This window comes from Corapipo altera, unplaced genomic scaffold (assembly GCF_003945725.1).
Source record: "Corapipo altera isolate COAL_440 unplaced genomic scaffold, ASM394572v1 175, whole genome shotgun sequence".
In the NCBI taxonomy this organism is placed as follows: Eukaryota; Metazoa; Chordata; class Aves; order Passeriformes; family Pipridae; genus Corapipo; species Corapipo altera.
This window is the reverse complement of record NW_020884942.1, coordinates 2,615,002-2,638,017: the sequence shown is the minus strand read 5'-3', so window position 1 is coordinate 2,638,017 and position 23,016 is coordinate 2,615,002. Positions and strand designations below refer to the sequence as shown.

The 23,016-nt window shown below is 43.9% G+C and overlaps 1 protein-coding gene across 8 annotated transcripts in view; it reads right to left on the bottom strand.

Annotated features, from left to right (window-relative positions):
• YEATS2 (YEATS domain containing 2) overlaps positions 1–22,701 on the bottom strand; it is a 68,510-nt gene extending 45,809 nt beyond the window's left edge. For 6 of the 8 annotated variants that reach the window (XR_003530706.1, XM_027661996.1, XM_027661995.1 and 3 more), the window contains exons 1-12: positions 22,561–22,701; positions 19,451–19,548; positions 19,254–19,346; positions 15,986–16,228; positions 13,702–13,817; positions 12,316–12,477; positions 10,526–10,637; positions 9,022–9,066; positions 7,818–8,004; positions 5,941–6,180; positions 3,950–4,108; positions 1,542–1,645 (exon numbers count right to left, since the gene is read on the bottom strand). Coding sequence is in view for 7 of the 8 variants with exons in the window: in XM_027661996.1 (XP_027517797.1) it covers positions 1,542–1,645; positions 3,950–4,108; positions 5,941–6,180; positions 7,818–8,004; positions 9,022–9,066; positions 10,526–10,637; positions 12,316–12,477; positions 13,702–13,817; positions 15,986–16,228; positions 19,254–19,346; positions 19,451–19,548; positions 22,561–22,660 (1,659 nt within the window). In the remaining variant the exon portion in view is untranslated. The remainder of the gene's footprint in view (positions 1–1,541; positions 1,646–3,949; positions 4,109–5,940; positions 6,181–7,817; positions 8,005–9,021; positions 9,067–10,525; positions 10,638–12,315; positions 12,478–13,701; positions 13,818–15,985; positions 16,229–19,253; positions 19,347–19,450; positions 19,549–22,560) is intronic. The other 2 variants (XM_027661998.1, XM_027662000.1) reach the window with 2 other exon arrangements.
• Positions 22,702–23,016: the final 315 nt, after the last annotated feature.

Here is a 23,016-nt window from a genome sequence, read left to right as displayed (position 1 = left end):
TCATTTGGCCCATCCTTGGGTTGGACCATGATCAGAAATCAAGCCCTCAGACTCCAATCTAATACTCTTGACATCTTTCTTGTACTGACACATGTGGCTGAAAACACATTAGTTTTCAAGCAGATTGGTTGTCTGCTCTGGTTCTCCACATCCCCATTTGCTACCATTTGTGCACAATTGGTAGCAAACAGAGGGAGGTGTGAAGACAAGGCTAGAGGCATAACCAGTCCTCCCAACAGCAGCTGCATACCAGGCATTTTAGAGTGGATGAAGAAATGCAGCCCTTTAAAGAAACCATAAAATTACAGCTTTTCACCAACCAGAAGACCAACAGGAATGTATTTTGGTTTACAGAAGTATGGTTTTAATGTATTTTTAAAAATATTTAAAATTTAAATATATTAATTTTACTTTATTATTTATTTACTATATATAATTTATTAATAATGTAATTAATTTAAATATTTAAATATATTAAATAAAGGTTTTGACTTCGTCCTGGAAATACAGAACGCAAGTGTTACTAATAACGTGCCTACTTTGACTCACTGAAAACCCTTCAGAAAGAACTGTCCCAAATCAGTGAAAAATAAAGACCAAGGAATGATTTTCAACACAGTTAAGTGAAATCCATCTGAGCAGACAGGCTTTTAAAAGCTGACTAGCTGGCTGCACACCTGACACTTAAAATGCTACTGCAAACAAACTGCTCCAGACAACAATCGTCTTTTTCCCTAACAGACATAGGAAGAATCTCAGTTCCAAAGGAAAGTGATTTGCTCTCTGCAGGCTGACTGGCAAACCTTCCCCCCACCACATCCTGCATTAATATTGTGGCTTGGAGACAGGGAAACGCTCCTGTTTTCAGCAGCACACCCACCAGCTGCTTTCAGAGCCTTGCTGACGCCACTTCCCTGCCAGAAATATCATTCCTAGCACAAGATGTGGGAGAGATTTTATGCGAGACAGTTCAGCTCTGCACCTTTTGGGCTTTGCAGATCAGAAGCACGAACTGTATTTATCGCTGTTTGTTTACACATCCAAATGTTACTCCACTGTTTACACAAACATTTTTCTGAATGCAAGCAGTTGTAAAAACATTAAATGAGCTATTTTCAGGCTGCTAGGAGCAGCTGCTGAACAAAAATAATGAACAGAATGAAGGTTCTGAGGTAGGCACCTCTGGTTTAATCACGCTCTGTCACTAACCGAGTGAAGAAGATCAAAGTAAGCTAGAGCCTTTTTGAAAGATAAGACATTTTGGGAGCTATGCCCCCCATGGGTTTCTTTGTAGAAAAGCAAAAGAGCAGTGCCTTTAACAGATGTGTAGGCAAGTCTAATTAGAGCTGCATGAAGTGACACTATCATCTTGTATAACCACCATGTTCTCATATGGCTCCATCTGCTAGACACAGTAAACCTTCACATGAAATAACAATCAAAGGAACTTTCCTGAAAGGCAGAACTTCTGATGCTAAAAAGCCTTGTTTAATAGGAAGCTGGACGTTAAATGGGAAGTACGCATCTAATGAGAACATTACCTTGACAGCTGAGGTAACAAAACTGCTCCCATGGGTCTTTGACACAGGAGATCCAGTCCCATGAGAGGCCTGGCAGACACTGCTCAGTTTGCTGGTTGGGCTCCCTGTGCACCAGGAAATAAAGTAGATGTCAGGTGAGGGCCAGGGAGTGGAGCCACTGCACACATGAAACGTCTTCTAGCAAGAAACACAGCACTGCATTTCAACTGTATTGTCCAGGAGGTACATCAGTGGCAGCCGGCCCGAGCACAAAACAAATCCACTACCGCATTTCCACCTGCAGAATCCATGCCCCAGAGAAGGTACTCTCCACCCAGAGCTCTGTGTGATGCAAGTAAAAGGCCAGGCACCCTTCCTGGATGGCTGAGGATATTGGCTACAGGTGCAAATATGTGAAATCAGGGCAGTGAATGAACCACCAGTTGGAACTTGCTGCTGCAGATGTAAAGTCCTCTGCTGCCCAGAAGCCATCTGAACCTACACTAGCCTTAGACACTGGCATGGAGGAAGGCTTGGAGTGGGAAGGGAGAGGAAGGCCAGAAAAGGAGGGAGACAAAGTGAGGAGTAACAAGCAGAAGGGACAGAGTGAGTAGGATAAAGGAAGAAACAGAAATTAGGAATGAAGGCATAGGGTCCTCAGTGGAAGACTGCTCTTGCTAAACTGACAGATGGATACGTGTGCCACAGCAGTCTCCTGACTCCCAAGATGCGTGGGGGTTCACTAGTAAACTTACCCTGCATTTTCAGAGTGTGCACACCACACTGCAGTTCAGCAGTTTTGTTACTGCTGCTGTTGGGTTGGGTTGTTAGTTTTGTTTGTTCAAGAGACACCAAAGTCATGCATTACACTCAAGAACACAATTATTAGTCTCTCATACAGTTGTACTAAAACCTGCATTTAAGTTTAGAAGTAAATGAGCAGCAATTTCTGAAAATCCAGGCTTTGGGAAGGCTGGCTTTCATAGACCATGAAGATCTCGCCCCTCTTTTTAAATATGATCTGCAGCCTTACCAGAAACATCCCAGTGACTTTGTCTGAGAAAAACACAGTCCAGCCTGGCTGCTGCTGCCAAAAAGCCAGTTCCACATATCCTCTTGCTCCCTCACACAGGGTCTAGTGATGAGGCTCTCTGACAAGAAAACTGGCAGGCCAATCTGTACTTACATTACACTACTGTGGTGGGAAACTGCACCTTTAATGGCACCAAGACTTGTATGTCCAAACCATCTGGTGCATCTACAGATGTTATCCTCCGTGTACAAACCTCTACTGGAAGAGCTCAGAAGTTACCCAAACCATGATAAACCACTTAGGCAGAGTACACAGTCAGGCTGGAGGTAAGGAAACAGAAAAGAAAAAAGGCAGAAACCACCCAGCCAACCAAAAAACCTCAATTAATCAAACCCTATAAGTGAAACAGCTTCAGTATTACCAAGAACACCACAAAACATACTTTAAAAATCCAGTTATGACTATGCTCCCCCTACCAATTTTCTCTGTGATGAAGTTAAAATGAACACGACAGCTACGTTCCCTCAGATAAAGGGTGGAACTTTAAAAAGCAGAATTCTTGTGCTTTCCAACCCCACCCAGCAAACAGTTTGTGTTACATGGATGCTGCACTTCCTCACAAGGCTCTGGGCATCCTTTTGAGATGCTGGGAAGCACACATATACACAAACGAGCGTGTTTTAAAATAGCAGTTCCTGGCCAAAAATCACAACAAATAAATGACTTCAGAGGGACCTTTCCTCCAGCCCTGACACAAAGATTACCCATTGACTCCGATGACCATCACCTGTGTCCTGCAGTTCAGTCCTCCCCCTGACCCCAGGTTTTTGTCACCACTGAGGGAATCCAGTTAGAGGAATCCAAACTGGCTGGAATTGAACCAGAAAAAAGCTGAGAGCACTAACAAACAGCCATGGTGTTCTCCTGGCAAGTGGGGTTTAAGCACTTCAACACACCCACTGCACCCCATACTGGGACCTACAGCTGATGTGCCAGGCACTGCAAGCTCTCCACGCTTTTTGCCCACCTCCATGATACAGTTGTCACCCAAGCAACTTTGTGCTGTTTCTGTCTAAATCTGTGCCCCACTGTCTACACCACTTTCCCCTCTTTCCTTTTTACCTGTGAAGAACAGGCTCTCTTTGAAGAGATGTCTGATTTTCTATTTGGCCTTACATTGTGTTGTTTCCTAAAGGAAGTTATGCTCAAATCTGAGATATCCTTAACCATGTCACACAGGCCAGTTGTGCAAACCAACCACACTTTCCTCTTTCTCTGGAGAGTACTTTTCCATCTTCACAAGCTGAAATACTGCTGTTATACTGATCATTTTAAAGAGAGAATAAACTTGAGTGCGTAAGACTGAGCCCCTGCCTTCTATGATCACACTACACACCTGTGCTTGTGGCTGCTGCTCCAACCATCTGTCCAGGCTTGTCCACAATAATATATGGATTATTAATGACTGAACTAGCAGAGCCTTGCTTCATGTGCACCGGAGTGGACGTTGGGGTACGAGGTAGCGGAGATGGACTAGGGGTCGATATTGGAGAACCTTAAGAAAAAAAGTCCAACGCTTCTGGCTTGTAAATGTTGTAAGGACATAAAAACACGGCAATAGTAGTACTTTGTAAAACGGCTTAGAAAAGGAACATATTTTGAGGATGCATTTCCCAGCCTGAGCAAGATCACAGGACTTGGAGAAGGAAAGAAGAGACAGAAGGAAAGGAAAAGTCATCTAAAGCGCTGTGGCTCATACCTACCCTGGATATGATCTGTCTACCAGGACAAGCAGGGTTCCAAGGGAACTTGAGAAGCCATCTGGTCCATTCCTGAATCCCGAGGGACATTACCTACATCAGTCTCACTGCCAAGACCAGTGTGCCCAAGGAGATGAAGGAAGAGAGTTGAGCTCTCCTTCCCTTGTGCAGCCCATGGTGTTCAGAGCCTTTTGGGAACTGAGCAGTTCATCAGGCAGCCATGAGCACTCTAGTCCCTTCACTGCTCTCACTACAGCAGAAAACCTTGAAACTAAACTGTAAAACATGCAACTTCTGGGTAACAGCACCAGGAGAGAGAAAAACTAGAGAGGAAAAAACTGCATGAAGGGGTAAACAAGAAATACAGAGAAAAGGATAGGCAAGGAAGTGATCAGAGAATAGAGACAGCAGCAAGCACCAAGCTTCAACTGCCTAGTCTACTTTCTTGGCAGTGATTGACAATTAAAACAGAACATAAATGCTCATCAAATACAATTCCCATGTCTTCTAAACTGTTTTAAAATCTGAAAGGGGTAGCACTTCTCAGCAGACAGTAGAACCTCGGAAAAATATTCAGCAGAGTAACATTTAAATAGCAAAGATCAAGAGACAATAGTCCAAGGATTTCAAGAAAGATAGGATGGCCCCTGCAATTCTTGCTTTCTGGGAAGCCTTGGGAAAAGAGGATCAAGAGAAGAGCTTAGAAAGAAAGAAAGCACCACTTGGCATCGGTTCAAATGTAGATCAACCTGAGTACAGTTTTAAGATGTCAAGGAAAAATATTGAAATTTAGTTAAAAAAAAGCAAACAAACCAGACAAACTTTAAGAAAATTATCTGGGAGCAGATCATCAGAAATCACATATGCTGATAACTGGTACTTCATCTTCTCTACCCTGCAGATCAGAAAATGAAGAGATGCAACAGGTCATCTTTCAGCTTCACAGCAAGTACCGTGGTGACCTGCACATTAATACTTTCTGATGTAAAACATCATCCAGTGGATGGTAGGGAAGGGACCACAGGTGAAATGAGCAAAACAGCACCTTGACCATGTTTGGTTCAGAAGCTGTCACATTGCTCCCTGCAGTCAGCTGGCAATTTAATCCAACACAGTGTGGACTTTTGGAAAAGGAAGACCAAAGCTGATCCACCTCAGCAGATATGGCAAGCACAAGAGGGCTATTTGAGTCTACAAGGTTGAAACTAATTATTTGCCCAATAATCAGGAAAAAAAAAATTCTTGTTAATCCATCCCAGCTTTCTGAAAGCAGAAGGGAGAAGAATGGCTTCTTCCTACATAAAAATACTACACATGGAAGATGTGTCCTTGCCTGGGCCTTTCTGTGGGTAGCAGTCCAGTTCAAGACCATCTATTTCATACTTAGAAGCACTCAAGAACAGGGAGAGAACAGCTCTCATCCTGCTTTTTATCTGTTGTGAAACATTTCACACTTGTATTTTTTTCCTTGAGCATTCAGAAATGTTTAGCTCCTTATTCTAGCGTTTCCTACTGCCTGATGTTCAAAGATTGGCAGGAAATCAGGGGAAGGACACAAAACAAGTCCAACTGGTTCCCTCTCTCCTTTTCCAGGGGGAAGCACTCAGGGAAGTAAACTAACATTCACCTGATACAATCTTGCAACTCATGGTGATAGGCTGGAAGGATTTTCCTGGTGACTCTGCAGGGCTTGGACTCTGACCTTGAGGCACTATTTTACAGCTAGCTGCAATGGGTTGAAAGGCTGAATTTCCATGAGAGCCAAAGGCAACTTTCTGTGTGGCTAACTTGGTGGGAGTCCGTTCTATCGAAGATGGCAGGGAATAGAACGCGGTATGTCTTTCGGTTTCAGCATTCCCAGAGAATCCTGATTGAAACAGGGAAAAGAACAGAAATAGTTCTTAGGCTGACACATCTAATTCCTAACTGTGCTTCTCTACAAAAACAAAACTCAGGTATGACAAACATGTTCTTGAAGGAAGGAAAGAAAAGGAACTGGTGAGAAGCGCTGAACCAGGATAAAGTGGGAAAAGGGGATTCCTCCTGTGCAACCCCACTGAACTTGTTGGAACAGAAGAATAAAATGACAGCATGCACAGCCTGTTCACTGTGGCCACTTCTTATACATCTTCTTGGAACGACCCTTCTGCTGACCAAAAGCTACTGGTAGTTTCAAGTGTCCTCAGTTAGGGCTCCACAGGACTAAGGCTGGGTCTCCCTCACAGAGAATCTCACAGTGCAAATTTTGGAGTAAGAGCACAAGGAGACCACTTACTGCCCTCTGCGATGAGTTAAGGAATCCACCTTATTTGATGTAGGAGATCAATTAATGTGGAGCTGCCGAGAGAAGCCACTGTGTGTTAGTGTAAGGAGGAGGCAACTCTCCTTCCTTCGTGTTGGCTGTTGCACTGCTCACCTAAAGGTACTGCAAATATTCCTGCTTGAATAAAAACCCTGTGCATTTAAAATTTAGTTGTGTTTGCCCTTTTTTTGGCCACAAGAAAAAAACCACATATTTAAACAACAGACATTCTTCTTGTTGAACTCAAACACCACCAGTGGCATCACGGCACCTACCAGGAAATACACCATGCAAGGTACCAGCTCACAGCCATTCCTTGAGTACAGGAATGTTGGGATAAATCAATAAAAGCATCAGACCATGCTGCATCTGCCTGTATTTTGAAATATAAAGTTTCTGAAACTAAGGAGTGCAAACTGTAACAGATACTCTCGTTTCTCAGTCCTGGTAACCAAGGTCTGTCACGCAAGCTCTGACACCACGTGCTTCAGAAAATAAAGCTAAATGCCAACAGAGGTCCACCTTTTCCTGCTTCACACAAACTACAAATCACAGCAGTGTGCCCACAGGGCCAGCACCAGGTTGTTTCAGTCAATCCAAAGGATCCTAAGCCATCAGCCCCACCACAATGGGCACTGCATTTCCTGATCTTACATATGAAGGTGAGAATGAGATCCTGACATGCAGAGATGCCATTATCCCCCAAAGACACAACATTCTTTTTCCCTTTCTTCAACACTAAAGTAACTACAACTATGTAAGGATTTTTGTTGCCCCCACAGTCATCTCATGTTAGGCACCAACACATATAATTGAACACACTACTAGACCAATTCCTTACATGTCTCCAAGACATTCAGAAATCTAAAAACCTCTCTAAAAACAGTCTGCCAAGAAAAAAAAGTGCTATTCAACTACCTTATTCCCAAGTGCATCTGCTGTTGCTCCATATTCACTAATTTTAGCAAAAGAGAGCCCGTACAACAAGTCTCAGATTAAAAAAAACACAAACAACAAACCCCAAATCTCAAATAATCTGTAACAATTTCTGAATTATATTCCAGAGCACACTGAGGAAATGTTCATCTGGGGTGAGCAAGGAGCAGGTAGCACCAGCAAGCTTTAAGGCATAAGAGCAAGAAGAGATCCAGAAGAGCTGAAGTTCCAAGAACTCACACTTCACTGACACCCATTTGCTTTACCTTTGTCCACAGAAGCATCTGGGCTGGAGTCTCGCAGCTGTTTAATTGGTGAGGAAGCTTTGACTGGTGCTGGAATACTCAATGGTAGTGATAAAGATGTAGGAACATCAGAAAGTTCAGATTCTGAAGACTGGGAGAAGAGATACCCCTCACCAAGGGAATGTCTGTGTAGCTCCACATCCACTACCTTCCAAAAACAGGAGAAAAGACATTAGTATTTGGTGGCTAGGCAAAGATATAAAAAGTGAAAACAACTATGCCTTTTTATTTCTCTTTTTCTTTCCCCCATCTCTGCATTACATTTCCATTCATTTCAGGGACAGTTCCCAAAGGTCCAGCAGCACCTGAGCTAAGACAAAAATCTTGCAGCGTTTAATCCTCAGAGTAAAACAGCACACCTCGCAGTCCATGGGGAAATCTGAATAGTGAACACTGATTAGAGCCCAGCTCCAAGCATCCCACTAAGGAAAGGGCTGCATACCCCTGTAGGGGCAGGCATAAAACTGCAGCTTGCCTTTTCTGGCTTTTTTGATAAGGCCTTGAGAAACACACCACATGATCTACTCTTCAGAAGTGTTCTTTAATCACAGTAGACATGTCACATTAATGTTTTCTCCACAGACTGAAAAGCTGAAGTAATGCGATTTCACCACAAAAGTTTCCATTTACTACAGTACAACAAGGGGAGAACAATATCAAGACAACTTTGGGAATATAGCAAACTATGGGTTATTAATTCATTTATTTATTTTAAGAGTCCATTTTCCATTAAGGTACTGAGTCCTGTCAGACAGAGAAACTTAGAAGTACTTAGTATACTGCAAAATTTCAGCAGGATAGTTGGGTGATCCCTTTAACTTAAACTCTTTACGTGCGAGCTCTGCAGCACATTAGAATGCAAATCATAACATTTAGTACCAAAAGCTTCAAAAAGAACTAAAAATTAAAACTGTAGTACTAAGTTCTTTCTGAAAGAAGAGCTGAAAGAGTCTCCCCTGAACCAGGAAGGGGAAAACATTATTGTTGTCATGAGTAGTGACAAGGTGTCACAATCATTTCATCCAACAAGAGAGCAAAATCTACATTCTGGAAACTGCAAAATCAAATGGGTCTGACTCCTGTGCTTAGCCCTATGTGTCTTTTCTTTCTAAACATCCTTCAGGCACTCAAAGCACAACCTCCAGCCCATGACCCTCTGACTCACCGTTTCTGCGCCAAGTGTCTGCAGGCCCGTGTAGGTCCTGTCCAGCTGGGTAAAACAATACAATATATTAACCAGGACAAAGCAATATATTATGTAGAATTTACAACACAAATTGTCTGAAAGGAGTTCAAACTGTGCAAGTTGAACAGCAGCACATCCAACTTCTTGAGGCCACAGGGTCAGGATGTGTTAAGTGTGCCTCTTCTGCAAAAAAAGTCAACCATGACCCAAAGCCCACACTAAAATAGGAAGGAGCAAAAAAGCTGAAGGAAATGAGAATGCTGAGGAAATATTATTTCAGTCTGAGAGAAGTCCTCAAGCAGTGCCCTTTTTCATTCCTCATCTCAATATAATGAAAAAATAATGAGAAAAACTCAGAGATTTAAACCGACCAGCACAAAGGCTATGTTTATAGGTTTTGATTAAATAACTGTTCACACTGAGTATCAGCTGATAAAGAGGCATAACATCCCAGAGGCATCTGTTAAGATACCTACAGAGAGAAGCTGGGTTTGACAGGCTGCCAGCCATAAACAAGGGCTCAGCTCATCCATGCTCACTCACAGCAGCCACAGGCTCAGCATGAACAGCAAAGGTTTGCTGATCTGAGCTCTTGTGGGCCAAGGACTGTCTCAGTTTTCTTCTGTAGGCTGGGCCTCCTTCACTGCCCATCACAGTGTTACCAATTTCTCCCCAGGTTATATCTCCCCAAATATATTTTACTCATCATCTGCATTACATGTCATTAAGTTGCAGGGGAATATTTTCAATCTCCTCTACTATCTATATTTGGGGTTGCAACGAGGTATCTACATTAGCATGAAATGCATTAATGGAGGCAGAGTTTAAATAAAACTAATGCTGCTCAAAGAAACAGGAGACTAAACCAGCTCAGGACTTAAGTCTGCTAATGCCAGGGACTACTAATTAAAAGGAAAACAAGAGCAATGGCCTAGTTTTCCAGGACTGCTGCATAGTATAAATCCTACTGAGTGCTGCAGGAGTGAGTGGGTCGGAAAAGAAAGCTCTTTTCAAAAGGAGCACAGACCAAATGGGGAATCTCAGCCCTCCCTGCCCACTCTAACAGGGATAATCACTAGCTGATATGTGCAAGTGCTGAAGGAACAGAACAGACACAGCGGTCACTTTACCAACAGAAAGACAGCCCTGCAGCCTTGTCAGGTTTCAGTCAGTGAGAGCAGGATAAAAATCTCAAACTGTAGGGAAAAAAAAGCAGGTAAATGCTTTGCTGCTCTGAGCAGAATCGAGTCCAGCTGCTGCAAGGCTGGGTTCCCTGGCTACTGCATTGAATCCAATACAGCCAAGGTAAGAGGCTTTCCTGGATCTTTTTTGATTCTCCAGCTCAACTGTTCATTGTGAAAATAATCAGCAGGACATACACACAACACAAAGAGGCAGAAACACACACACAAGCGGAGCCTCTTTCAGGTTATGCAGGACAGCTCATTTAAACACCTTTCTCTAAAGTATTTTGTTCAAATACCTTCAAATTGTGTATGATATCAATCCTCTTGTTCTGGCTATCCTTGAAGTGTATCTGTACTCTCACTGGAAATTCTCCCCAGCCTCTCCTGGTCAGGTGAAATGGAGGTTCTCTGGAAACAAATAGTGATTACATTTTGATGCAGGAGTGGTATAGATTTCATCTCCCTCTTTTTCAGAAAGCCCAAGCCTGATTTTCTTGCAGACAACTAAAGCTATCTTCAGGCCTGCTATTCGCCACAAAGAGAATGCAATCACAGCAATGAAAATTTTATGGCTTTGGAAACTAGCTGAAAACATACTTTAACTTTACACAAGGGGACAGGGAAGAAAATGATAAAAAGCTGTTGGATGACAGACATAGGAAACAAGTGTCTTATTTTGAAAAGAAAAAAAGGCTGTGTTATGTCATATGTCAAATGAAAAATATTCTCTTCAAGAAACCCCAAGCCAGCTCCTAGGACACAGCTGCAAGGTGAGCTTTCAGTGCAGCATTTTGCAATCACTTCTTTCTGTTCCCTATCGAGCAGAGAGAAGACATGTGCTTCATATAACACCCAGAGAACAACATACAGACAACAAGGAAAAATTAACCACTGTCATTTTCCAAGCTGAAAAAGAGGTGTGTATTTATCTGTAACATTTCCTGTTACTTTGTATTTCAGCTTGTTATTGTAAATCCCAAATGTAGTTTTGCAACAAAGTAAAATGGGAGAGGTTTACAGGCTGTTTTTAGTCCAGAACATTAATGTTCACTAAGATGACTGGGACTCTGACACCAGAAATCAATTAACTAGATGGGATTAAACCAGAAGACAAACAGCACTGACATCAGATACCGGAAACTGAGAAAAAAAGCACAAAAAGACAGCAGTCAAGTGTAATTTGGTTACACAAGAAACACAAAGAAGTTTGCTACATCCTGCTATCATAGAATCATAGAATCAGCTGGGTTGGAAAAGACCTCTGAGATCAAGTCCAACCCTTGATCCAACCCTGCCGTGGGTCCCAGCCCATGGCACTGATGCCACATTCAGTCTCATCTTAAAAACCTCCAGGGATGGAGAATCCCCCACTTCCCTGGGCAGCCCATTCCAATGGCTGATTACTCTCTCTGTAAAAAATTTCTTCCTAGTATCTAACCTAAACCTCCCCTGGCACAGCTGGAGACCCAGCCCTCTTGTCCTACTGCTGGTTGCCTGGGAGAAGAGATCAACCTCCACCCGGCTCCCCCCTCCTGTCAGGGAGCTGTAGAGAGCGATGAGGTCTCCTCTGAGCCTCCTCTTCTCCAGCTAAACAACCCCAGCTCCCTCAGCCTCTCCTCACAGTACTTGTGCTCCAGTCCCTTCCCCAGCCCCGTTGCTCTCCTCTGGACCTGCTCCAGCCCCTCAATGTCCTTCCTGAGCTGAGGGGCCCAGAACTGGACACAGCACTCCAGGGGTGGCCTCACCAGTGCTGAGTCCAGGGGGACAATCACTGCCCTGGTCCTGCTGCCACACTGTTCCTGATACAGGCCAGGATGCACAAACCCACATGAATAACATGAAATGCAACAACTGAATGATTTTTCTCAGAACGAAATTAAAACAAAACAAACAAACAATATTGAACATGTTTGGCACATTTTCTACATAAAATGTACTACGTTGCAGTAAGCCAAGTCAAGCCAGAGGTTAAATACAGACATGGAATACTAAACCAGGAAAAGAAGTTGCTAACTTTCCAAGAAACTTGGCACTAAGCCAGGCAAGCATAAAGACTGGAATAGTGACTGGAATAATTCCTTTTTACCTCACTTCTACCAGGTCGTTAGGTTTGTAACTGGGATGGAGGAAGAACCAAACTTTCTTGACAAAATGATTTATGCTGGGTTCTCTCCGAGAGCCTCGGACGTACACCATCCATTTATGGGTTGACTGATCATTCTCCTCTCTCTTGTCAGGGGGAATGTACCTGGCAAAGAAAGTAAAAAAACAAACACAAGATAAAAATCTCAAATAGAAAAATACTGCAAAAAGCATTTCAGGAAAGTTTAGGCAAAAAACCTGGGGATGGTAAAATGCCTGTGGGAACCTTGCCCCCATACAGTTCGCTTGTTCGTCCTCACTCTGACAGTTCATCCAGGAGCAGATACAGGTCCCAAAATCTACTCTACTCTTCTAACACATTTACTCTGTTTTAATGCACAATGGCCATATGAAATTCACCTATTTAAACATTTGGCTCTTAATTGGGAAGACTTAATTTTAACATTCTACCACAGCCAGATTCCTTTTCCCATCCTATTCTGAGATATCACAAGCAAAACCACACCAGAACACATCAACAACTCTGCTATCATAAATACAATTTATACAATAAAAACAATTATTCTTAGGAATTTTTAAGAAACTTCAGAGTCAATACAGGAATTTTTAAGAAACCTCGGAGTCAACACTTAGTTCTGGGTACAGCCTTAGGTAGATTTTCAAGATGCAAGTCTAAGACTAGGCTTTGTCAGCAAATGCCTGATACTTTCTATGCAAAAGACTGACTTGAGTAGCGCCAGGGTGGAGAGTTAAAACCTGGAATTGTCCATAGTTTCCTAAAATTAATGTCTTTCTTCACTAATTTCCTCAAAGTTCAAAAGTTATGTATATTTACCTGGCAATTTTAAAAAATATATAAATAAATTCCGTAAAAATTAATTTATTCAGATTATTCTGGGCTGTCACAATTTTCCTCATTCTAGTCATTTGGTGCATTGGAGGTTTTTTTTCTGTTTAATAAAACTCCCACACTATCTCTAGGGACACACTGAATTAACCAACTAATTCAATTAATCAACACACTGAATTAGGACAACTTGCTTTTCCAAATTTTCATGGGAAAGCTTCAGACTTCTAACTGATCAAAAAAGGCTGAAATACTTCCCTTGAGAGAAACAGATCTTAAAACCTCCCTATATATACATATATAAATAAAACAACTACTAAAACACCTGATCCTCTCACAGAAAAAAAAAAAACAACAAACCTCAAGCAGACACCTGAGGAGAGCTGCCTTGGCTACAGTGATTATTCAAGGGCAACACCTTATGTTGTGACAGCCTAGCAATTTTATTTGCCTCCTAATTTTAACCTCCTATTCCATTTAATCCTGAAACAAAGGACCATCCCTCAGGCTCTGGATACTAACTTGGAAACGTTGCCAACCACAATCGTTTTCTTCACATAAAGCCGTGAAGTTTCATCATTTGACAGTCCGGCATTTCGTTGTCCTGGTTTTTGAGAGCTTGAAACACCCGAACTGTCCTGAGGGTAGGGGAAGAAAAAAAGGCAAACAAAAACCCAAACATTCCTCTTAAACATCATTTTGTTTGGTGCTAGAAATGTAAGGTGCTGTTAAAAAAAAAAACAACAACAGACCTGCATAAATGAAACACCAACAACAAATGATCCCTAAAAATATTTGAATTGCTATCCAGACACGTTTAAGCAACTCAGGCATGGAACAGTGCTATCCTACCCAGCCAGGAGCGCATGGCACAGCTTGACTGAGCAGACATTGTGCGACATCACATGGATCTGAGCCATGATTTCAGCTTGGCTTTCAAAAGCACTACCACTGCACTATCTGACAGAAACAGGCACTGCTAGAATGGCATCATGTTGGTCACTAATCAGAAAAAAAAAGGTCAATCTCCCACAGGTGGGTGCTGAAAATCTAAATCTTTCTCCTTCCCAGACTGCTGCTTTGAGGGACTCTGGTGTTGCTTCATGGTGAAGAGTCAAGGCTGGGCTTGAGACAGCAATTCAACTCCAACTCAGCAGGGACAGCAGCAGCCACACCATGTCACTGATATCCAGGTGAACCTGCAAATCCACCACAATCCTTGGGGCACAATACAACCAGCAACCCTGTAACACAACCCCAGCTATTACTGGGGCCAAGGCCAAGACTCCCTGATATGACAATGATATGACCACCTACAGTGCCAACACAAATGGAACTGCTGTTTGCATGGGAACAAGAGGCTTTTCTACAACTCTTGGATAAAGCAGATGTCTGGAGAATAAGGGACTGCCATCCTCTAGTGACCAACAGAGCTGGAGCTGCAGCTTCCTGGAGCACACTCCACTGAGCTCTCCCCAGACGAGGGTCAGCATGGGGAGCAGTGGATTCACTAGGAACCATTAGCTCTCCTCTGTCAAGTCAGTCATGCCCCAAAGTGGAGCAAGAAGCCATGGAAGGCTGGGATGGCTCCTGCTCCTTAACACTCCCTCAGTCACCTCTGGGCCACAGGCTGCAGGTCAAAGATGTACCAACGTGCTACACCCAAGCAATGGAGCTGCTCCATCAATGCCCTCAGTGCAAGAAACAAGTTCTGTTGCTCTGGTGGTTTACGATGTAGGTGGGTCCACATCCCATAGGGTGTATCTGCCTTCTGGCACAGACCCCAAGCAGGGTTTCAGCAAACTGCAGCCCTGTTATCAGTGGTGTCACACTGTTCAGTGGAGGCAGAATCATTCCCCTTTCTGCCATGTATTACTACAACTTGCTCACCTGCAGAATGCAGCCATATTCACTGAGATATACCCATCCCTTGGGTTAGGGGCTGTACTCATCTCAGGCCTGACTGCTTAAATGAGGAAAGGAAATGGAAGAGTTTCACCTCACCTACTAAGGCACATTTCACCTGCAGACAGTGAGTGAGCCTCCTCTGTGGAGCTACCTGCAGTCAACAGGTGAAGCATCTGTGTGGCTGCACGGTGAGCCATAAAGGGAATGGATCCAGGTCAAAAATAACCCAGAAAAGAGCACAAGGGAAAAACAACAGAAGGTATGTTTAACCTGGGTCAGTCTGGAACAGTTGAGCAAACAGAGATACTAAGATGCAAAACAGCAAGCAGCACCCTAAAGAGAAAACCAACTCAAACTATGCACCCAAGCTCTACCAGCTCACACTCCCAGGGCGAGCTACTCCACTGGTGTTACTGTTTTCACTACAGGTTGCTGAGGAGGCCAAACCCCTCCACTGGATCAACTGCTCTTGCAGTCCCCATCGGCACCCAGGGTCAGGCACTACTTCCTAAAAACACATCTTGCTCTTCTCTCCAGGCTCTGCCCTCCTGACCTGACTTCCATCCATACAGCAAAGCCCTCTGCTCAGGCTCTGAAGCACCTCCTAGCCCAGAGGCTACGACCAGACAGCAGCAGAGCTGTGCTGCCATCACTCTCCCTGTGGCCTGCTGAGCTCACTGCTGGGCAGGGCTGAGTTAAGAGGAGTTACCCACGTCACAGACACTTCAGGTGGCCTTACAGCAAAGCCAGGCTGAGGGAGTGGGAGCAAGTGGTTGGAGAGGGCAAGAAACAGATCTTCAGCAAGGTGGGTGAAAACATGAAGAGCTCCTGGTGCCAGCACCGAGTCCACAGAGCACACACCTCCAACAACTCGACCACCACTCGAGTTTTACTTTACCCGGCCAGCATTTCTGCTCTGTCTCTGGTCCAGGCTGTTTGTCAGCCGCTCCTCTGCGTCCAAGTTGCCATTGTCTTTGTCCAGGAGAAAGTCATTGTGCTGAGAGAGCGAGTCGCTCTCGGAGTGGTTGGCAGAGGGAGTGTCTGAGCCCTGGTTAGCTGGAGATGAGGATCTCGAGGGCGATTCCAAGAATTTCTTGATTGAAGGGTGATTAAGAATTGTCGCATCACATGACCTGGTGCCCTGCAGGAAGGAGGCAGATCTGGTCACTATACCCCTGCAGCCCAGATAAAAAAGGAGCTGCACCAGAAAAGAAAAAGTCAATGTATGAAGAAAGATCAAATATTTAATCAGCTGCCCTGCAGGAAAAACATATGCTGCAGAAGATAAAAGCTTAAAATGGTTCTACACAAACAGCACCACAAATTGAATCTGTTCCCTTAGGCCTTTTGATCTCAGAAACCCATCAGGTTTTGGAAAGGAAGACTGCAGCCTACTCAAATACCTACAATGCCTCTTTGTAAGTAACATCATCTCTTCCCATGCAGACACCTACACTCTCCCTCCACACACAGGAAGGCCACAGCTGCCCAGCTCTTGCAGGCAATCAGGGTACTAAGTGCATCAGGTTCTATAGCTTTGATACTCACTGGCCGTCTTGTCAAAACCTGTGAGGCAAGCTACACATATTAGCACCCTGCCTGCTCCCAAGGCTTAACAGAGGATAAATAATAATGTGCTTAGACAAGCTTGCAAACTTTCCTCAAAATGGACATCTTAGAGCTAATCTTAGATCCTCCTAAACCTGCAAGGGTGAGGACAGGGTGGGCAAGTGTTTACATCTCTTTATTTTTCTTCCTTAGTATGACAAAGACCCTTTTTTTAATTCCTGAATTTGCTTTTAACCTCAGAAGTAGAAGGAAAACACCCATCACTCAAAGCAAGTGTCCCTCAGTCAACTTGACCCAGCCACCAGTCCTCCCTGTCACCTTGGTTTAATGAAAACCCTCCTCTGTCAGACAGACAGCCTTGCTCCAGCTCCTGAAGCCACAGACACACCAGAGTGGCACAGACAGCTTTTCTGATAGGCAGTACCAGCTGAAAGAGGTTTCTTCCCTGCCCAAACCACCTGGATCAGCCAAGCTGGCACAATTATTCATGGGGAGGAGGCAGGTCACAAAGGAAAACAAATTAAGAAACTAACTTGGGATTTATTTGTTGTTTTGTTTATTATTGGTTTTGTTCTTTTTTTTTTTCCTTTTCCTTTGCAGGTTTATTTTTCATCCATGTGAATTCCCTGATCCAAAATTCTGCCAACACAATGGAGGGGGTTGCATGGGGATAGACATCAGCACCACTATGGAGCAGCAGAACTGCCTTCAAGAGGTGGTAGCAGGAGTGGAGTTAAACATTGTCCCATCTTGGCTTTTAAAGGATCATTTGAAAACACTCTTTCCAACTGTCCCTTACACACACAAGTGAAGCAATTAGCAACTCTCAGTTACCTGCTTATGAGAGTTATATCCATACATCCAATCGTAGGGACACACGTCCAAAACAACCCCCAAACCCAAACCAAACCACTACCAAGACCCTCTTCTTTTGCTTTACCTCTTGTCAAGTAAAGTGACCAACACCTTGTTCAGTAATATGTGGGAAAACATAATAAACTGTAATCATGAGTCCTCATAAGCCTCAAAACTCAGCAGCACTGGGTTCCAGAACTGTTTTTATTTATGAGAACAGGTCAGGAATTTGCAAATCATCTTCCTAGAAGTTCTGAATGAAAGTACAAAGACTCCCATTCTTCCAGTAGGAGAAACAAGACAATCATTCCCTGCTGAGTCAAACATACACGAGCCACAATTAAAAAGAGACAACAAAGAAAACTGAAACCAGCAACAATTTCAAAATGAGAAAGAATTGATTTAGCCTGCATGCGAATCAGGACTTTCAGAAAAAATTAAAAATGCAATTGAAGACACAGCTATTGTAGCCATAATATCCTAAATACTACTTGGAAAACTAAATAAAGCTAGGAGGTGCCAGTAAGTTTTGTGAATACTTCAAAACAATTACAAAATGTGTTATTTCTAGCAAGTGTGAAATTCAGCAGGGAAAAAAACAAACACCCTGCATGGCAGAACAAGGGACAGTACAGCTCTTGTAGACACATGATGGCATTGGATAATGGCACTTTCAAAGATCAGAACTTAGCTCACATTCTTCAGCTGCCCAGACAAAAATCAAGGGGGGCAGAGGGATCTCCAAGCCTCCCAATGCTTCCACAACTTTTTCCAATGCCTGTTGCTCAACTCAAGTTCATTGAGAGAAAAACAAGCTGAACTTTTTTCTTTTTACCCCACTCCAAGCCCTGTGGAAATCACAATAGGGAAACCAGGATCAGCAGTGAGAGCTATTGCCTGGAAGAGAAATTCTTACGGGACTACAGTGAAACTCATGTTTGCAGCACCCATCTGCAACTTCCAAAAATCAACTCACATCTTTACTGGAAATCAGATCAACTCCCTGAATTGAAAAGATGCTAATGAAATACCTACACTGGCAAAGAACTACATGGCATTTGGGAGCCTGCACAAGTCATGAACATGCTACAGTTAGCAGTCATTAAGGGCAGAGTGCTCAGAACTGGGGTTTAACTAAGAAAGTTTGAGGTTCTTTTAATCTTGTGAATTTTTAATCTCCCTGTAATATCTCCCTGATTTATATCCTGCTCTACTGCTGCCATCAGTCTGTTCATCAGCCCTTCAACAGACTGGCTGCCAGGTCAAAGGGAGGATGGTTTCATGGCACTGCCTAACCCTCTAAAACTCTTGAAATCTTGATTTTTTTTTTTCTTTCTTGATAAGTTCCAAAACCCATCTGCTTCCACTCTCCTCCTGTGGAATGGGAAGGCACGTTCCCCATTTTTCAGGGCTTTGCAAGGACAAACTGTGTAGTGTCTGACAAGAAAGGTGCTGTCATGCAAAAACCGATGAAAAAAAAAGCAGAGTATTTTAGAAACCAGAACCAGGGGATGCTGAATGACTTCCCAACTGCTCCCTGAAGACTCCTCTTTGCCAAGCTCCTGAGGCCCAGCTGGTGGTGCACAGGTCTCCTCTCCCACTGGCACCCCACTTGCAGTTTGCATTCCCCCATTTTGTTACATAACATCTCAAAAACAAATATCAGCTGAATAGCCAGTGAACTCTACACCTTTCTTTGAAAAAATCCCCCTTAGTCTTATTGTTCCCAGAGTCAGTTTTACCTCTCCAGCTTTAAGGAGACCGGCAGATGCGTAATAGTTGGCGACAATACAGGCACGCAGCTTGTCCATCATCCTTCTCGCTTCAATCAGGCGCTGCCAAAAGAAGAGGGAACATACAGGAAAAATAACCACTGCAGCCATCACCACACCCCCATACACCAGCATCTTAGGTATTGATAGGAACAAAACCTTTATACCTGATCTATAACTTCGATTTCATGTTCTTTACTCTTCATTTCGACAGCAAACTGTTCTTTTATAATAGTCTCAATCTTCTGCACGGTAACATCTCGAGCTGTAGGAGGCCACACATGGAAAATAAAGAAGAATGAAGTATTTACACTTCTATTTTTGAGGCTCTATTTGAAAACAGAAAGATCACAGAAAGATCAGAGATCACTACGGAGTGAGAAGTGAAGGGATAATAAGTTCAGCACACACACAGAAAAAGGGAAGGATCATTTTCCTGCAAAAGAAAGTTATTTGCCTTAACAAAAAACACATGTATCCTTAAAAGCTGGCTTATGTAGAGAGCTGTTTTTCCCTCTTTAGGTCTGAGATGACAAATAGCAGAAAATAGGAAGAACAGGACCAGTTTGTTTACTTCTGTCTCAGTGAAGCTGTAAACAGTAAGAGGAAAACTCCCAACTGCTACGGCCAAGTGCAGTTACTGCTCCGATTGCGCAGGAACGAGCGGAACACCAGGGACGTTCTTCTGCTCTCCTTGGCCAGATTCACATCCAGGAAATTTACACCACATCACGCAGCAATAATGAGGCAAACCCATGCTTTATATGTTCAGCACTGGCACGAAGTGCAGCCTCCTCTGGAGTGCCTACAAACCATTTATTACTCACAAAGGAAACTATATTATCAAAAGCTGGTCTGTCTCTTACAAAATCCCCTTCCAGCACAGCAGTCAAAAAAATTTAGCCTTTCAGCAGGAGTTTACTGACCTCAGTGGAAAGTATGTAGTTTAAGATTTCAAACTGTGCAAATACCTAACAGCAAATTAGTGGCTAAGAATGAAATTGGCACATTGTTGTATTTTTCTAGGACATGTATACATAGGAAGAACTGTTCTTTTTGCTTTACACATACCATAGCTTTTAATATTGACCTTCCTTTGTCACCTCCATTACCCCTCAAGGGGGTTCAAACAAGAACTATTTTTATCAAGCTCTAAGTAAGAATCTGGCAAAGCAAGAATTAACACTTCTAGAATAAAGCCCAGAAAAGGTGCTCAGCTTGTGCCAGAAATACAGTGACTCCACTGCAAAGCAGATCAGAGAAACAGCTTGGGCTTCTCTGCAAAATTTTCACATTGCTTCTAAATGGAATAGAATGCAACAGCACCAAGACTTTGGCTTGAGCTTCAGAGCAAGCATATGTTTTCCTAAGAGGTATGTATCTGTTTGAAGAGGTTTCTAATATCCCAATAGAAAGAGTAAAGAAATCAAAAGCAAGTCAAAACCTTGCTGGTATGTTCCAGACAGCATACATAACTGTACTGTCTGATAAGGTACCTACAACAGAAATGAGGCAACTGATACCTCTACATGCAATGGGGGTATTCTAAACATCTTTACTTGTTTCCACATACCTATATATATACACATATATATTCTAGGATCAGCAATAGTTCAAGCCCACATTAAAACAGAATTACATTGGAATCTGTATGACTAAGGCAAAATTAAAAAGCAGAGGGATATAATTTACCTCCAGCCATGCCTAGGAAATTCACATGTAAGGCTACACTTAAAATAAACCTAAACAGATGAAGTTATGAGATGTATGGTTCAGATGGGGACAACTCCATCTCTTCCCTGAGACATGATGCCATGCCACACCAACATTATGACAATTAAAGCACTTTAGGATTTGTGGTTATATTAGGCTTTTAAGAACACTTTATTTTCGTATTTTGCCCAGCTTGTGTCAACCACAGTCCCTCATTAAGACTGTGCTAGTGAAATTTGTATACTTCAGGAATTGAAAGTCGGAGATCTTCCATGAGAGGAAGACAGAAGCTAATCTGGAGGAATCACCGGAACAGAAAGTTCATTTTGGCAAGGACAGTTTTCCAGGGCCCTAAGACTTTGCCTGCTCGTTATCAAGACTTTCTGAAGAAGTTGCTTCAGAAGCAGATTTAAAATCCCATCTGCAGTCCCTGGGACACTTCAGAACAGAGGGTGGTGACTTCTGGCAGCCAGACAGGGCAGGCAGCTGGGAGTGGTGACACGGCCACACACAGTACAGCTGCACTGGGCCCCACTGTGAGGGCCCCTGCCCCACGTGGCAGACAGGACCTGACCAGCAACACGTTCACTTCAGAGTTCAGACTCCTCAGATCTGACCAGCTGTACACCATCCTCCAAAACATCACCCACGAAGCCATCGTCTGTCCCTCTCCAACTGGCAGCTCCGGCACCCTGCTCTATTCCTGGATCATCTTCAGATCCCACAGCCAGCCTCGGTTTTCTCACCTCCCTGTTCGTCAGCTCTTCCCATCATGATCCTCTCACTAGCTGTGCTATGCCAAAAATCACTGGCCTACTCCCTGTCCCCGGGGCAAGAAGCTCCACTCTCATTTGCCCAGAGAGGACTGCAACCTGTCCCAGGCACTCTGCCAACAGGCTGGTTTCCAAAGCATATCTAATCGTGCCAAATGCAAACCTACTCATCCAGCTACTCTCTCCACTACACTTCTTTGTCCCCATCTCCTTGAGTCAGGTTCCTCTTCCTCCTCTCTTGCATGTTTCAAGGCCCCTTCCTTCTCCCTAACTTATCCCTTCTACACTGCTCCTTTCCATTTTATCTGCCTGCTCTTGCAAACGTGTCATCTTCCAAGAGTCAGCCTGTGTACTGCAGGGTCAAGGGTTTTCTTCCCCTCCCCAGGCTGTACTGCAACCTGCACATCCCCCAAAACATAAACAATCCTTCCAAGAGCAGACTTCAACTGCAAAACAGATATACAGGCTGCAGCACAACTCAGCATGGGAAGGTGCACTGCCAAATACTTCAGCAAGCAGCAGGAACCAAAGCACATGGTTGGGACCTTGGAGAGCTCGTGCTTCAGCTGCTATCAGACACCAAAGGCTGCATCCTCACACTTTATTTATGGTTCAGATAGCAGGTAGGGATGACTACACATACAGCACATCTTCATTTGGCTACACAGAGGTATCACTACTTGTCTTGCTCAATGTCTGCCCTTTGGCCCCTTAGCTCCTGCCCCAGCCCTTTCCCGAAGGTTTGTGGACAGCATGCACATCCACAGCGTTTCCAACTCCACAGCTCCTACCTGACTGTTCAGCTGCTTTGTGCCGCTTGTTGGGGTGTGTGATGGTGATCTCCTCATAGTCGGGGTCCTTCTCTGCGATCACTCTCTTGATCCCAGACATGTTCTCTACTTCACTGACAGGAAAAATAAAAGCATTAGCGTTACCCACAGTGACCTTCTGGGCAAACTTCAACCTCTCACCTCGTGCGGGGAGGCCTGTGGTGCACTCGCAGGAGAGGGGGCAACTCCTTCCCCAGGGGCTAGAGATCATCCCACAGCTGCACAGGGGCGCTGGTATGTTCTGTACAGCCCAGAAGCTTCAAACGCCTCCCGGGCCCTGCTGTTCCCGACAGGTCGGGTGCCCACATCCTCAGCGGGGCTGCAGCGGCACAGGGCCCCCGTGCCCCGCTGCCCATGAGGGGCAAAGAGACGCTGCTCGGGATCCCGAGACTCCGGGAGAGCCAGGGCTCACTCCGC